The 17,951-nt window shown below is 43.1% G+C and overlaps 1 protein-coding gene and 1 long non-coding RNA gene across 4 annotated transcripts in view; one reads left to right on the top strand and one right to left on the bottom strand.

Moving 5' to 3' along the window:
• The window catches only part of LOC122551464, a 105,124-nt gene extending 100,976 nt beyond the window's left edge, over positions 1-4,148 (top strand). The window contains exon 3 of the long non-coding RNA XR_006312109.1: positions 2,686-4,148. This is a non-coding gene — a long non-coding RNA (uncharacterized LOC122551464). The remainder of the gene's footprint in view (positions 1-2,685) is intronic.
• The window catches only part of LOC122551461 (caspase-8-like), a 73,802-nt gene that overhangs the window by 45,230 nt on the left and 10,621 nt on the right, over positions 1-17,951 (bottom strand). For all 3 annotated transcript variants that reach the window (XM_043693399.1, XM_043693398.1, XM_043693396.1), the window contains exon 2: positions 5,188-5,484. In XM_043693399.1, coding sequence (XP_043549334.1) covers positions 5,188-5,484 — 297 coding nt within the window. The remainder of the gene's footprint in view (positions 1-5,187; positions 5,485-17,951) is intronic.

A 17,951-nucleotide genomic window follows, 5' to 3' on the forward strand; every position in this document is an offset into this window, starting at 1 on the left:
TGGCAAGGTGGGGACTGAAGCAGTGGCAGTGTGGTATGCCCAGAACAAGGACTCCAGGCAGCAGTGGAGCCAAGGATTCCTGGTTGTGGTAGGTCTGGAGCAGGGTCTCATGGTTATTGGCAAAGTGGCAGTGGCAGCTGAGCTGGGGGTTCCTGGTTGCGGGGGCGAGTGGGGGTCCAGGCGAATGTGGCATCAGTGGCCCACTGGCAGGGCAGACAAAGCAATCGCACTCGAAGAGTGGTGACTCCGACATTGGTAGGTCCAGCGCTGTCAGCAGAGGGGTGATGGTGCAGGTGTTGTTGGTCCAGCAGCTCAGGATTCGGGCCTTATGGTGAAGGCGGCCAAATGAAAATTGACTCTCAACTATAACATTTTACTCTTAAACTAATCAATATGATGCCAGATTGTGGCAACAGTTGAAGCTTTTCACTGTATTTTACTATGTTGCTCATCGGAGAGAACAAGTGACAATAAATCATCATTCATCGTTCACCACATATTCCCTGATTCTTCCTATTAATAAAGATATCATCTATCTTCGTCTTAAATACACTTAATGACTTGCCCTCCACAGCTCTGTCTGGCAATGATTTCCACAGATTAACAACCCTCTGGCTGAAGAAATTCCTCTTCATCTCAGTTCTAAAGGGTTATCCTTCACTCTGAGGCTGTGCCCTTGGGTCTTAGTCTCTTCTAGTGGAGGGAACATCTTTTCCACATCTGCTCCTCTGCCAGTGTACATGCTGACAGCTGAGATCCATAATGAGTGCCATGTGTTACCACATGTACATTCTCAACCTTTCTTACCATCAACACTCTACTCTTCTCATTAGTGCCCTACCCTGCATTTATGTCTTTCTCAGCTTATAATCAGCAATTTCTTTGATTTCCTATCTCTTTCTCTCTCTGTCTGTCTGGGCAAAATCTCTATGCACTCTTATAAATCACCCCCATCCCCTCGCCTCACCCCACCATCAGCATAAATACCACCCTTTCCCAGCTATATTCAGTTCTGATGAAAAATTAATGGATCCTAAAGAGAGTGTTTCTCTCTCCATTGATGCTGCCAAATCTGCTGAGTTTCTCCAGCATTCTCTGTGTTTATCATGGAATCCTGAAGAGTGGAATAAGGTGAATAGCCAACGTCTTTTCCCAGGGTAGGGGAGTCCAAGACTAGAGGCATAGGTTTAAGGTAAGAGAGGAAAGCTTTAAAGGAGACCTGAGGGGCAATGTTTCACACAGAGGGTGGTACATATATGGAACGAACTACCAGAGGAAGTGGTAAAGACTGGTAATTAGATTAGACTCCCTACAGTATAGAAACAGGCCATTTGGCCCAACAAGTCCACACGGACGCTCGGAAGAGTAACCCACCCAGACCCATTTCCCTCTGACTCATGTACCTATCACAATGGGCAATTTAGAATGGTCAATTCACTTAACCTGCACATCTTTAGACTATGGGAAGAAACCTGAGCACTTGGAGGAAACCCACACAGACACAAGGATAATGTACAAACTCCACGCAGTCACCCAAGGCTGGCATCGAACCCAGGTACCTGGCACTGAGCCACCATGCCACCCTGACAACATTACAACATTTAAAAGACACTTGGATAGATATATGGATAGGAAATGTTGAGAGAGATATGGGCCAAATGGGATGGGTTCAGTTCAGGAAGCCTGGTTGCCATGGACAAGTTGTGCCACAGAGCCTGTTTCCCTGCTATATAAGGAGAACGTGAGGACTGCAGATGCTGGAGATCAGAGCTTAAAAATGTGTTGCTGGAAAAGCGCAGCAGGTCAGGCAGCATCAAAGGAGCAGGAGAATCGACGTTTCGGGCATGAGCTCCTTGCTATATAACTCTGTCCTCAGCACCTTTTGCTATACTGCAGTGTGCTACATCCATCTCACACTCGCTCCAAATGTCAAAGCTTACATGGCAAAAAACTGCATGCGCAGGCAGCCATGTCTCAACATTTTCCGGGAGAAGTCCTCACTGAAGACAATGGAGGCACCTGTCAGTCAAAGGGTCCCAGCACAGTTAAGTCAAGGCCAACATCTGTCCTAGCCTATCCAGCCTCTCCTTATAACTCAAACCTTGCAGTCTTGGTAATATTCTTGTCAATATACTTTGCACCCTTTCCAGTTTAAAAACATCCTTCCTAAAGCAGAGCGATCAGAATTCTACACAGTACTCCAAATGCAGCCTTACCACTGTCTTGTACAGCTGTAACATGACATTCCAACTCCCGTACTCACTGCTCTGACCGATAAAGGCACCACCCTATCTACCAGTAATGCCATTTTCAAGGACGTATGTACATGCACTCCTAGGTCTTTCTGTTCTCTAACATGCCCCAGGACCCTACCATTAACTGTGAAAGTCCTACCCTGGTTTGTCTTACCAAAATGCAGCACCTTGCATTTATCTGCATTAAACTCCACCTGCCATTTCTTGGCCTACTAGTCTGCAAACTCAGTAACAATGCCCTCAGTTCCTTTGTCCAGATCATTAATGCATAATGTGAATAACTGTGGTCCAAACTAGTGGAGCACCACTAGTCACCATCTGCCATCCTGAAAAAGACCTCTTTATCCTGCCTCTGTGCCTTCTGCCAGTCAGCCAATTTTCTATCCATTCCAGTACCTTTCCTCTAACAAGTTCTTATTTTATTTTGCAGCCTCCTCTGTGACACCTTGTCAAAGACCTTCTGGAAATCCAAATAAATTGTGTCTACTGGCCCTCCTTTGTCTAATTTGCTTGTTACCTCCTTAAAGAGTTTGAACACATTTGTCCTCGATGAAGTCAAGTGTCAAGAAAATGTTACATTAGCACGCTACCAATTACATTACGTGTTCTTGGCAGTACAGAAAATACATTTGCTGATGATAAGTTGTAAAATAGTATGACAAATCTATTCTACTCTAAGTACAAACAAATTAAACCCTTATGAATGACTCAGTGTAAAGAAATGTTCTCGGTTCAGCTGCTTAATAAGTCACCTTTGGTAGCTTGGATTCAGGTAAATTGTACCATTTCCAAGAGGCAATAAGGAAGGAGTAAACAAAAGACAGCCAAGATTCTTCTTATCACTTATTATTGAGGATAACTTTATGTAGTCCAATAATGTGTTGAGACTTTTTAGAAAAGTTATTACATGCTAGATTTTATGGCAAAATTGAACCCCGTGGGATAAGAGTGGCTGTAGCATGGATACAAAATTAGTGACAAGATGCAAAAACAAAGTTGTGGTGAGTGGTTTTTTTTGTAGGCTGGGTGGAGATTTATAGCAGCCTTCCCCAAGGTTCAATGGGGGGGACCATTGCTGATTTTACATTTATGAACTTATACATGGTAGCAGAAGGCACAATTTTGAAATGTGCAGAACATCTGTAATTTGGAATTCTAATAAAACAGGCAGATAAAATGAGCAGAGCCATGTGAAATAGAAATTAGCACAGGTTTTGGTTGAAAGAATGAGAGAAAATGCTGAATGGGTTAATGTTAAAGGGCTTGCAAGAATGCAGAGAGAAACCTAAGCCTTCTGTGCACAAATCTCCAAAGGTGACAGGACAGAATACATACGTAACACATATGAACACACAAATCAGGAGCAGGAATAGGCCTTTTGGCCCTTCACTCCTGCTCTGCCAATCAGTAAAATCATGGCTAATTTGAGTTTGGCCTCAACCCCACATTCCCAACTACTCCTGATAGATTTTTGACTAACAAGGAGGTCAGGGATTAACTGCCTTAAAAATATTGAAGAATAACAAAAAAATTCACAAGCATTTACATTACAAAAGTCAGGAAGTTATATAAACTTGTATAAAAACACTTATTTGACCGCCAACTACAAGTGGAAATAGCTGTCATGCTCTTTGAATGAACCAGTGCAAACTCAGTGAGCTGAATGCCTACCTTCTATGCTGCACTTAAGAATGGGTATAGCGTATAAGCAAGCAGGAAGAGAGTTAAGGTCTGAGTGTTGTGAAACAAGCGGTTTAGCTGAGCATGACTCAGATCAGATAAGAACTTATAGTTAACAATGGAGTGCTGGTGGCAAGGGAAACAGGTTAACAAGATGGAAAAGCAGTCATTATGTAGAGCCATTTAACAATATTAGAAGCATTCAGTATGCAAGGAGAAAAGTATTAATTATGTGAAGTTATTCATTGTGTAACTGCAGATGGCTTAATCTTTACTATTGACACTCGCTGATTGTAACAGTCACCTAATTAATATGTATGTTGCCTTATCTGGATGCTCCTCTCTATAAAATGACTATATAGTTCATTGAGAAACTGCTGTTCCAGAGAAGACGGTCCCTGTGCACATGGGCGATCATTCTCTCTCCCTCCAGGGCCCGGAATAAAGATGAAGGAGGTAAAATTATGCTGTGTCTGAGTGTTTTGCTTCAACTGAGGGTGGGAAATGGGACGACACACTGTTCTATGAAACAACAATCAGCTGAGTGAGAGATGCAAGGTTCCAATCTATTCAGTGTTTCTTATGTGTTGTAACATTGAAAATAATGTATGTGGTAATATTTAATTCAAAATTACCATGGGCAATGCACAAATTGGAAATTGGTAAAGTGAATGTCTGAACAAACTGATGGGCTAGAAGATGTCAGGTCCGATTCCCCCCTCTCTACTCAGAGTCATAGAATCATACAGCAGGGACACAAACCGTTCGGTCTAACCAGTCTATGCCAAACATAATTGGCCTCACCAATGTCCTGTACAACCTCAACATAACATCCCAACTCCTATACTCAAAGGACTGAGCAATGAAAGCAATATTAATTTGTCTTGTTCCCTCAAGAGCTGAAACTTTTAATTTTCTTTCAACATGTAAATTAGAAAGCCAATTTTACCAACTTCTTTTGACTATATTGTACATTTCTACACATACCAGTGTCCACTTTTCAGAAGTTTTACATTGGCTGTAAAGCATTTTGTCACATCCTCAAGTTATAAATGTGTGCTACATGAATACTAATCTATCAGTCTTTCTAATAATGATTGCTGGAAAGTGTGTGTAAAAAACGATAAGAACAATTAGTTTTCCATTGTCAAATAGAATAGCAACACTCCATGGAGTGCATACCAACTATGAAATCACTCAAGCTTTGGAAAACAAAAATCAATAATTTGACGAGTGAGAATCCAAAGCAAACCTGTAATCTGAGATCTTGGAATTTTCAGGTTGTTGAAAAAGGTGTTCCATGTCTGCTTTCCGTTTTCCAAGAAGGTTGAGTAAGTCAAAGCGTTGGATTTGATACAGGAGTTCAGGGATAATATCCAAGTCTTGTTGCTGCAGTTCTCTGAACAGATCCTGTGCACTGGCTATCCCCTTGCCCGCTTGCAGGTGATCAGTGCACAGAAACTTCAAGTCCCCCAATTCTTCTTTATCCAATCCCATGCTTACTTCATATAAACTGTTTGAGTTAACATCCATCTTCTCCTCCAGTCTCCTAAAACGAAAGCAAAATTTGGGTTCAGTTACAATTTTCATTCTCCTAAAGATGTTAAGACATTGCCCTGAATAAAATGTTCATAAGAATCCATTCCTTCTTCGGCCACTTCAGAGGAGATACTGGCTGTGAAATTAGATTGCACAGTTCCACATCCACAGCCAAGTTTCATTTCTGATGAACAGTTTGGACTATGGTTCAAATTCACATTACCTCACAACATTTCAAATCTTCAGTGCCAATTTTTGTTTTCAGCTTTTCTTCCTACCCTTTCACTGAATGTCATGTTTCTTGTCAGGGTTCAGCTCTAAAGCATTCGGCTGCATTATCTCATAGAATTACAGAGTCATACAGCACAGAGAAAAGGCTTTTTGGCCCGACTTGTCTATGCTGACCAAGTTTCCAAAACTGAATTTGCCTGCATTTGGCCCATATCTCTGTAAACCCTTCTTATCTGTGCACTGTCCAAATATCTTTTGAATGTTGTAATTGTACAACACACCTCTACTGTTTCCTCTTGTAGTTCATTCCATATCTGCATCACCCTCTGTTTGAAAAAGGTGCCCCATCGGGTCCCTTTTAAATCCTTCTCCTCTCACCTTAAGCCCATGCAATCTAGTTTTGGATTCTCCGACCATGGGTAGAAAGATGTGCAGGCTAGGTGGATTGGCCATGCTTAATTACCCATTGGATGTGCAGGCTAGGTGGATTGGCCATGCTTAATTACCCATTGGATGTGCAGGCTAGGTGGATTAACAATGGGAAATGCAGGATTACAGGTAGGATAGTCAGTAATTAACAATCTATTGCAGGTTCTGTTCGTCATGTAAGGGTGGCAGGAGGGGGACCCCTGTTTGATTGTCCCATGATTGATTGAATTTTCTCAGGATTGGGGGGAGTTTTCATGGATGAATACAGAGAAATTGTCCCCACTGACCAGAATGTTAGTAATCAGCAAACAGAGATTAAGGTAATGTGGTGAGTTATGATCTAGAATCACCTAACTTTCAAAAGGGAATTAGATAAAATACCTAAAAAGATAAAATTGCAGGAGTGTGGAGAAAGAGGCAGGGAGTGGTGTTGGTTAGACAAGCTAGCATAAGCAAAACAGTTTGACTGACGTCTTGTGCTACATCGTGCCATGATTTTTTAAAATTTATAAAATAAAATTTGGTGGTGATTACAAAAAAGGAGCAGCATGTTGGCCCAGTGGTTAGCACGGCTGCCTCACAACGCCAGGCACCCGGGTTCGATTCCAGCCTCGGGTAACTGTCTGTGTGGAGTTTGCACATTCTCCCCATGTCTGAGTGGGTTTCCTCTGGGTGCTGCGGTCTCCTCCCACAGTCCAAAGATGTGCAGGTTCACTGCTTTGGCCATGCTAAATTGCCCATGGTATTCAGGGATGGGTAGGCTAGGTGCATTAGTCAGTGGCTAAATGCAGGAGAATAGGTCTGGGTGGGCAATTCTTTGGAGAGTTGGTGTGCACTTGTTGGGCCAAAGGGCCTGTTTCCACATTGTAGGGATTCTAATTCTAAAACCTTGGCTATTCACCCCACATTTTGTAAACTATTGTAAGGTCACTCCTTAGCCTCCTACACTCCAGCAAAAAAGTTCCAGCCTAACCAACCTCTCCTTATACCTTCCAATCTCAATAACATCCTTGTACATTATTTTTGCATCCTTTCCAGTTTAATAATGTACTACTTACAGCAGGGCGACTAGAATTGTATGCAGTACTCTAACTGTAGTGTTACCAACGTCTGTACAGCTGTAACATGACATTCCAACTCCTGTACTGAATGCTCTGACCAATGAAGGAAAGAGTGCAAAACACCTTTATCATCTCCCTGTCTTCTTGTGACACCACTTTCAAGCAACAATATACAAGTATCCTCAGGTCCCTCTGTTCGACAACATTCTCCAGGGCTCAAACATGAACTGTACAAGTCTTGCCCTGGTTTGTCTTACAAAAATGCAACACTTCGCATTGATCTAAATTAAAGTCCATTTGTCCTTCCTTGATCCATTTGATCAAGATCCCGTTGTACTCTTAGATAACCTCTTACTGTCCACTATACCACCAATTTTGGTGTCATCTGTAAACTTACTAACCACAATATAAATGTTGAACAACAATGGATCCAGCATCGATCCGTTGATGTCTTGAAAACAGTTCACATTACAGAAGAGCAAGTGCCAGAGGTCTTAAAAAACATAAATGTGTTTACATCTCCAGGACCTGATTAAGTCTATCCCAGGACATTGTGGGAAATTAAGGTAGAAATTGCGGGACACCTAGCAGAGATATATATCATCACCAGACATGGGTGAGGTGTCAGAGGACTGGAGGGTGGCTAATGTTGTGCTTTTATTTAAGAAAGGCTAGAAAGATTAACCAGGGAACTACAGACTAATAAGCCTCAAGTCAGTGATTTTTTTTTAAGGTGACCAAGGACGTAGATAAAGGCAGAGCGGTAGACGTTGTCTATATGGACCTTAGTAAAGCCTTTGACAAAGTTCCACGTGGTAGACTAATCAGTGAAGTTAGGAGAAAGTGAGGACTGCAGATGCTGGAGATCAGAGCTGAAAAATGTGTTGCTGGAAAAGCGCAGCAGGTCAGGCAGCATCCAAGGAGCAGGAGAATCGACGTTTCGGGCATAAGGGACTTTTACATAAATACATGAAGAAGGGCTTATGCCCGAAACGTCGATTCTCCTAATCAGTGACGTTAGATCATATGGGATTCAGGGAGAGCTTGCCAATTGGATAGAAAATTGGCTTGATGCTAGGAGGCAGAAGGTGGTGGTGGAGGGTTATTTTTTGGACTGGAGGCCTGTGACCAGCCATGTTCTACAGGGAGAGGTGCTGGGTCCACTGTTGTTTGTCATTTATATAAATGACTTTGATGAGAATTTAGGAGGAATTGTTAATAAGTTTGCAATGATACCAAACCCTGTGGTATTGTCAACAGTGGAGAAGTTTATCTAAGGGTACAAAGGCATCTTGATCAATTGGGTCAATGGAGTATGGAGTGGCAGATGGAGTTTAATTTGGATAAATGTGAGATATTGCATTTTCGTAAAACAAACAAGGGCAGGACTTATACAATTAATGGTAGGACCTTGGATAGTGTTATCGAACAGAGACACCCAGGGGTTTATGTACATAGTTCTTTGAAAGCTGCGACAGAGGCTTGCCTTTATTGTTCAGACCATTGAGAAGAGGAATTGGAAAGTCATGTTGAGGTTGTACAGGACATTGGTGAAGCTACTTTTGGAATACTGTGAACAGCTGCCCTGCAAAATTGGAATGGGTTCACAAAAGATTTACCAGATGTTGCTATGACTGAAGGGTTTAAGTTCTAAGGATAGGCTGGAATTTTTTGAATTGCAGCTTAGGAGGTTGAGGAGTTACCTCATAAATAAAGTGAATAGCAAAGGCCTTTTCCCTAGGTTGGGGGAATTCAAAACCAGGGACATATTTTTAACTGAGAGGGGAAAGATTTAACACAAACCTGAGGGGCAACTGTTTTTCACAAAGGGGATGGTTCGTAGGTGGAATGAACTGCCAGAAGAAGTGGTAAATACAGGCACAGTTACAAAATCTAAAAGACATTCGGATAGGTACGTGAATAGGAATTTGGGAAATTTGGTTGACATGGATGAGGTGGACTGAAGGGCCTGTTTTGGTGCTGTATGCCTCTATGACTCTAACCTTCTCTTGTCTTATTAATGTTTAGGGTCCCACCACAAGAGTCATCAAGTTATAAATTATCTTGCCACAAATGACTATTCAGATATAGGTGGTGGGGGGGCGGGGGCGGGGGCGGTTTTGCTGTAAGAGTAGATACAGGAACTTAGGCAAATGGATGAAAGATCTGGTTAACCATGGAAAAGAGGAAGTTGAAACAGAGGAGTTATAATGTCATTTCAGTGTAGTCAGTGGCTTGATACTGATTGTTTTGTAGCTTGAGGAAGAAGTGGAGGGACTATCTAAGCATTAAATTTAAGAGATGTGGGAATTTTATATTCACGTTAAAGAGGAATGGGGAAAGTGCCAGTGAGCCTCATACACTGTCTAGTCCTTGATGAAGACTGAGGCACTTAGTAAATGTTAACTTGGCACATACTTGGAAGATCACAGGTTCAAACCCCATTACAGAACTTGTGCATATCTATTTAACAGGTCAGCAGATGCTTCACATCTCCAAGACAGCAAAGGAATCTGCAACCAATTTACTGTGTCAAACAAACAGGGATAACAGAACAGTCATATTCAAATGGACAGAGGTAATACTGTCCACTTTAGTTTTTGATTAGATCCCCTGTAGTGTGGAAAGAAGGGCCTTCGGCCCAACCAGGCCACTCTGACCCTCCGAAGAGTAACCCACCCAGACTCATTTCCCCCTGACTAATGCACTAGCACTATGGGCAATTTAGCAAGGCCAAGATCTGCACATCTTTGTGACTGTGGGAGGAAACCATAGCACCCGGAGGAAACCCACGCAGACATGGGGAGAATGTGCAATCTCCACACAGACAGTCGCCCGAGGCCGGAATCGAACCTAGGACCCTGGTGCTGTGAGGCAGCAGTGCTAACCACTGAGCCACCATGTTGACCACTAGCTATTGAAATCATCTACTTCCATTATAATAAATGCTGTATTTCAGATTAACAATGAAGCAAGGATTCTGTTGAAGGAATAAAAGTAAAATATGGCTTCATATTTGCTGGGAAACATTCTTCCCTCAACTAAAATCTGGTTCTTCCATCATTTTATTTGTAGATCTTTTCCATGTATAAAGTGGCCTTCATAGCTGCACTAAACTGATTAACAAAGGAAGCAGAATCAGAGCAGAAATTTCTGCTCCCTTTGTTAATCATTGGGTGTCTTAAAGATCATAGAATCACTACAGCGTGGAAGTACATCATTTAGCCCATCGAGTGCCAACCAAATCCCTGAAGAGCATCTCATCCTCACCCCAATCCTGCATTTCCCATGGCTTATCCACCTGCACATTCCTGGACACCATGGCCAATCCATCTAACCTGCACATCTTTGGGCTATGGGAGGAAACTAGAGCACCTGGAGGAAACCCACACAGACACAGAGAGAATGTGCAAACACCACACAGGATGGTCACCTGTGGCTGGGATAGAACTTGGGTGCCTGACACTTTGAGATAGCAGTGTTAACCAATGAGTCAGCGTGCCACCCCTTGGATTCCCAAATGCACACAGGGATACTGTTGAAATGTAACCAATTAAAATATCACTGCTTAAACATCAAGAAAATTGGTGTGGTTCCTCCACTTGTCTATTTGAAACTGTGGAATTGGTCATTCTGCTTGAGCTGTGTTTCCTTGTCTTCTCTGCATGCACGTGCATCTGGAGATGGATCATGCAGTGACTGCTGATACACTCCTGGTCACTGTTAACCAATGGTCGCCACAGACATTTATTGCATAATTAGTCATTCGAAACACTTCTTGATTGAGTTTTGTTCTTTTTTTCTGGCTGATCGGATTGAAGTTAGATTATTTTATTAGCAGTGCCCTCCTCAGGTTGGGAGGGTATCTGTGGCATATCTTCATGAAGATGTGCTTGAATCAAATAATAGTTTATAATCCACCAGATTGAAACATGAATACAACATTTTAATAACAGACGCGTTACGTTTTAAAACAATTGAAGGGTCGCTTGAGATCATAGTCAAAGAAAGCTACTCCAACCTGTACTATTATACATCACACATTTCAACTCATTGGAATTAAGACAGCAAGTCTGCAAAACCCATCAAAGGCAGATGACCCCTCCTGGGATATGTTAAAGAGCCACATCCCCTGACCTGTTAACAGGGCATTAAAAAATCACTTGAGCTATTACATTTTCTGAAATCATTTAGACAGTGGCACCCTGGCTAATACATAGCTAATCAGGTCACACTTGGAATGGCTTTATTTGGCTCACACCTGCTAGTTGGAGGAAAAAAGGACAGATGACAAGCCAACTCTTCAAATGTTTTAAGCCTATGCTTTCTCCCTAGAACTGAGGACAAGCAGTTGAGATACGGAGAGAGAAATCCCAAGGAAGGTGACTTCTGCTTCCCCCTCTCCAACATATCTGGTAAGATTTCCCACCTGGGAAAATCCACACTCTGCTACAGACAGAAATTTCATAAAAGAACTCAGCCCAACATACTATCTCCAGATGTACAACCAACTTTAAATCCGAACTATGAAATTCAGCCTGAAACCAGCCAAGATACTGAATTGCTGACTCTAAACTCTTTTTACTTTCAATGGATTCTAATTTTACCAACATAGCCTACCGCATTCTGTATTCCACCTATGCATTTGTGTTAACTTTAAATGTGTTTAGAACATAGAACAGTACAGCAAAGGAATGGGCCCATTGGCCCACGATGCTGTGCATAATAAGATGCCAAATTAAACTAATCTCTTCTACCTACCCTTGGTCTATATCCCTCCAATCCTTGCATTTTCTTGTATTTATGTAAAAGTCCCTTATACGCCCTTTATTGTACTTGCCTCCACCATCATCCCTAGTAGAACGTTCCAGACGCTTACCACTCTCTGTGCAAAACAATTTGTCCCTCACAACTCCTTTGACCTTAAACGTATGCCCTCCTCCTCCAATTTTAGATATTTCAACTCTGGGAAAAAGATTCTGACCGTCAACCCTATCTATATATTCCATAATTGTATAGACTTATATTAAGTCTCCACTCAGCCTCTGCTGCTCTAGAGAAAACAATCCAAGATTTTTCTAGCCTCTTCTTATAGCTCATACTCTATAATCCAGGCAGCATCCTGGTAAAACCTCTTCTGCACCTTTTCTCCAAAGCCTCCACATCCTTCCTGTAATGTGGCGACCAGAACTGAACACAGTACTCTAAGTGTGACTTAACCAAAGTCTTATAAAGCTGCAACATGACGTCCTGATTCTTGTACTCAATTCCGCAACCAATGAAGGTAAGCATGCCATACACCTTCTTTACCACCCTATCTACTTGCGTGGCCACTTTCAGGGAACTAAGGATTTAAACTCCAGGATCCCTCTGTACATCAGTGCTGTTCAGGGTCCTGCCATTAGCTATACTCTTCCTTAACATTTGACCTCCCAAAGTGCAGCACTTCACAGTTGCCTGGATTAAAACTCCATTTCTCCGCTCATATGCAACTGAGCTAACTCCCGCTGAATCCTTTGGCAACCTTCTACACTATCCACAACTCCACTGCTCTTTGTGTTGTCTACAAACTTACGAACCCACCATCTACATTTTCATCCAAGTCATTTATATGTGAGCGGCACAGTGGCTCAGTGGTTAGCACTGCTGCCTCACAGATCCAGGGACATGGGTTTGTTTCCATCCTTGGGTGACTGTGTGGAGTTTGCACATTCTCTCTGTGGCTGCATGGATTTCCTCCAGGTGGTCCACTTTCCTCCCACAGTCCAAAGATATGCAGGTTAAGTGGATTGGCCAAACTAAATTGCGCCGTGGTATCCAGGGATGTGCAGGCTAGATGGATTATTAATGTGAAATGCAGGGCTACGGGGATAGAGTTGGGGATGTGTCTGGGTGGGATGCTCTTTGGAGGGTCAGTCTGGACTCAATGGGCCGAATGTCTGGCTTCCACACTGATATCACAATCAACAGGGGTCTGAGCACAGATCCCTGCAGAACACCACTACTCATGGTCTTCCATTCTGAAAAATACCCTTCCACCACTAACTTCTGTCTTCTATAGGCAAGCCAAATCTGAATCCAAGCGGCCAAGTCACTGTCGATCCTATGCATCTTAACCTCCTGGATAACCCTACCATAAGGGACCTTGTTGAAAGCTTTACTAAAATCAATGTAGACAATATTCACTGACCTACCCTCATCAATCACCTTCGTCACCTCCTCGAAAAATTCAATCAAGTTATTAAGACATTACCTGCCCTGCACAAAGCCATGCTGACTGTACCTATTTAGGCCATGCTTTTCCGAATGCACATAAATCCTGTCCCTCAGAATTCTTTCCAATAGCTTTCCATCCACCAATATGAGAGTCACCAGTCTATAGTTTCCTGGACTATCTCTATTTTCCTTCTTCAACAGAGGAACAACATTAGTTACTTGCCTAGTCCTCTGGGACCTCTCCAGGGGCTAATGAGGATACAAACATCTTGGTCAAAGCCCCAGCAATCTCCACTCTTGCCCCTCTCATGAATCTGGCTAAGATACCATCAGCCTTGGGGACTTATGCATCTTAATGCTCTTCAAGAGACCCAACACCACTTTTTTCTTGATCTCAGAATGCCCTAGGATATTAGCATGCTCCACACTAATCTCACTAACCTCCATATTCTTCTCCTGGGTGAATACTAAGGATGCCACATGGCAGTACCAGACCAGGTTAGGGGCCCAAATCAACCACACAGACACCCACCACCTGCATCAAGGCTTACACAATATAACGGGATACAAAATGATAGCAGACAAAAAACACATCCCTCCCTGATGCGCTCAATGCTTTCTATGCTCAGTTCAAGAGAATGCCAATGGCACCGTGTCATCTGCTCGGACAATGCCAGGCACACCTGTTCCCTCTGTCACCACTGCAGATGTCATATCAGTCTTCCTGAGAGTCAAACCAAAGAAAGCGATGGACTCAGATAGTGTTTCTGGCCATGCATTTAGATCATGTGTGGACCAGCTAGCAGAGGTATTCACTGACATCTACAACCTCTCCCTTTCTGCAAGCCGAAGTCCCCACCTGCCTCAGGAAGATCACCATCATTCCAGCACCAAACAGAACATATGCAATATGCCTTAATGAGTACTGCCCAGTTGCTCTGACCTCCATAATCATGATGTGCTTCGATAAGCTGGTCATGGCTTATATCAACTCTCATCTCCTACAATTTGCCCACCGGCAAAACTGGTCCATGCCGTACGCTATTTCCTTAGTCCTACACTCATCCTTAGAACATCTGGAGAACAAGGATACCAACACTATGTTCCTACTCATCAACTACAGCTCTGCCTTCAACACCATAATCTCTTTGAGACTGATCTCAAAACTCTGAGACCAAGGTCTCATTTCCGCCCTCTTCAACTGGATCCTCAGCTTCCTGACCTACAGACTGCAATCAATGAACATAGACAACAGCTCTGCCTTCAGAATTATCCTCATCACTGGCATCCCGCAAAGATGCATTCTCAGTCCCCTGTACACCCATGACCGTGAAGCCAAATTCCAAATGAACACCATCTACATGTTTGCTGATGACGCCACCATCTACATGTTTGCTGATGAGTCAGAATACAGAAAGGAGATAGAGGGCTTGGCGTCATGATGCAATGATAACAGCCTCTCTCTCAATGTCGGCTAAACAAAAGAACTGATGATTGAGTTCAGGAAGCAAGGAGGAGAATATGCCCCTATCCACGTCAATGGAGCTGAGGTGGAGAGATTCTAGAATGTCAAGTTTCTAGAAGTAACAATAACTGACAACCTGTTCTGAATCTCCACCAGGATGTGACAGTCAAGAAGGCACAAAAACTCCTCTTCTTCCTCAGGCAGCTCAGGAAATTCAGCATGTCCATAAAGACCCTCACCAACTTTCACTGACGCATCATTGCAAGAGTTCTATCCAGGTGCATAATAGCCTGCTACGGCAACCCCATCCAGACCCATTCCTCTACATTTACCTCTAACTAATGCACCTACCCTAAACATTCCAGGACTGGAAGAAACTATACAAGGTTGTGTGCATAGTCCAGACCACCACAGAAGCCAACCTCCCGTCCATGGACCCCATTTACATCTCTTGTTTCCTTGGAAAGGCTACCAACATTATCAAAGACCCCTTCCACTCCAGTAATGCTCTCCTACAACCTCTTCCATCAGGCAGAAGATACAGAAGCTTGAACACACACATCAACAGGTTCAAGAACAGCTTCTTCTCTGCCACTGCCAGACTGTTGAATGGACTCTCTAATCTTGATCTTGTTTTGCACACCTCCTGTGCTGCCGTCACCTTGTGTGCCTCACGCTATGATCTGTATGTCCTTGTTTGCTATTATCTGTCTATACTGCTTGCAGAACAAAGCATTTCACTGTACTTAGGTACATGTGACAACAATAAATCAAATCAAATCCTACCAAAGGTATATGGGGTTAGTGAGATTTGTGTGCAGCATGCTAATATGCTAAAGCATTTTGAGGTCAAGAAAGAAGTGGTCTTGGATCTGTTGAAGAGCATTAAGGTTGATAAGTCCCTAGGGTCCAATGGTATCTAAGCCAGATTCATGAGAGAGGCAAGGCAGAAGATTGCTGGGGCCTTGACCAAGATCTTGATATCTTCACTAGCCATCGGAGAGGTCCCAGAGGACTAGGCAAACAACTAATGTTGTTCCTCTGTTTAAGAAAGGTAATAGGGATAATCTAGGAAAGCACAGACATACATCAGTGGCTGAGAAGCTTTTGAAGAGAATTCTTAAGGATAGGTTTTATGCACATTTGGGGAAAAAAGCCTAATTAGGGACAGTCAGGATGGCTTTGTGCAGGGCAAGCAATGTCGAACTACCTTGATTGAATTTTTTAAGGAGGTGACAAAGGTGATTGATGAGGGTAGAGCAGTGGATGTTGTTTCATGGATTTTAGTAAGGTTTTTGACAAGGTCCCTCATGGTAGGCTCATCTGGAAGATTGAGATGCATGGGAATGACAGTGACTTGGCCACTTGGATTCAGATTTGGCTTGCCCATAGAAGACAGAGGGTGTTTTTCAGGCTGGAGGTCCGTGACTAGTGGTGTTCTGCAGGGATTTTTACTGGGAACCCTGCTATTTGTGACATATATAAATGACTGATGAAAATGTAGATGGGTAGGTGAGTAAGTTTGCACTTGATAAAAAGATCAGTGGAGTTGTGGATAGTATAGAAGGTTGTCAAAGGATTCAGTGGATATAATTGCAGATATAGGCAGAGTATTGGCAGATGGAATTTAACCTGGGTAGGTATGTGGTGTTGCACTTTGGGAGATCAAATGTTAAGGAAAATTGTACAGTTAATGACAGGAGTCTGATGTACAGAAGGATCTTTAGATTCAAGTCCGTAGCTCACTGAAAGTGGCTACACAAGTGGATAAGGTGGTAAAGAAGGCGTATGGCATGCTTACCTTTATTGGTAAGTCCAAGAGTCATGTTCATAGATTCCCTACATTGTGGAAACAGGTCCTTCAACCCAGCAAGTCCACACCAAACCTCTGAAGAGTATCCCACCCATACCCATTCCTCTACATTTACCACTGACTAATGCACCTAACCCTACACGTCCCCAAATATTATAGGCAATTTAGCATCTTGGATTGTGGGAGGAAACCAGAGCACTTGAAGGGAACCCACACAGACAGGGGGAGAACATACAACTTCCATACAAACAGTCACCTGAGGCTGGAATCGAACACGGGTCCCTGGCACTGTGAAGCAGCAGTGCTAACCACTGAGCTACTGTGCCACCCCAATCTTGCAGCTTTGCAAGATTTTGCTTAGGCCACACAGAGTATTGCATTCAGTTCCTGCTGCCACATTACAGGAGGCATACGGAGGCTTTGGAGAGATGCAGGAGAGGTTTATCAGGATGCTGCCTGGATTAGATGGTATGAGCTGTAAGGAGAGGCTAGAAAGTCTCAGGCTGTTTTCTGTAGAGCAGCAGAGGCTGAGAGGAGACTTGATAGAGGTCGATCAAATTATGGGATGCATAGAGAGGGTTGATGGTCAGAATCTTTTTCCCAGCATTTAAGTGTCTATTACTAGGGGGCACGCATTGAAGGCAAGAGGGAGTATGTCCAAAGGAGACATGAGGGGCAGGTGTGTTTATATAGAGAGTGGTAGGAGTCCGGAATGTTCTGCCAGGGGTAATGGTGGAGGCAGATATGATAAAAGGGCTTTTAGAAAACTCCATGAATGTACCAGGAGTGGAGGGATATGGACCAAGGGTAGGCAGAAAGGATTAGTTTAATTCGTGGGCCGCAAGGCCCATTCCTGTGCTTTTACTGTTCTATGTTCTATGACTCAAACTACCCATTTAGCATCTTACCACATCCTTTGCCTATAAGCACAATTTCCCATCTTTATCCTTGAGCAGTCCTACCCTCTCCCTTGTTATCGTCTTGTTTTCAACATATGCATAGAATGCCTTGGGATTCTCTTTAACCCCACACGGCAAGGTCCTTTCTTGCTCTCCTTTATTCCCTGCTTGAGTCCTTTGCTGCTTCCTTTATATTCTGCACGGGCCCTGTCCAATTTTAGCTTCCTGAATCTTATATGTGCTTCTTTTTCCCTTTTGACTATATTCACAACCTCCCTCGTGCCATCCTTGACCCTCCTCTTTACTAGGAGAAAGTGAGGACTGCAGATGCTGGAGATCAACTTCCTCATTTCCCCTCCCCCC

Source organism: Chiloscyllium plagiosum, chromosome 7 (genome assembly GCF_004010195.1).
Source record: "Chiloscyllium plagiosum isolate BGI_BamShark_2017 chromosome 7, ASM401019v2, whole genome shotgun sequence".
NCBI classification, from domain to species: domain Eukaryota; kingdom Metazoa; phylum Chordata; class Chondrichthyes; order Orectolobiformes; family Hemiscylliidae; genus Chiloscyllium; species Chiloscyllium plagiosum.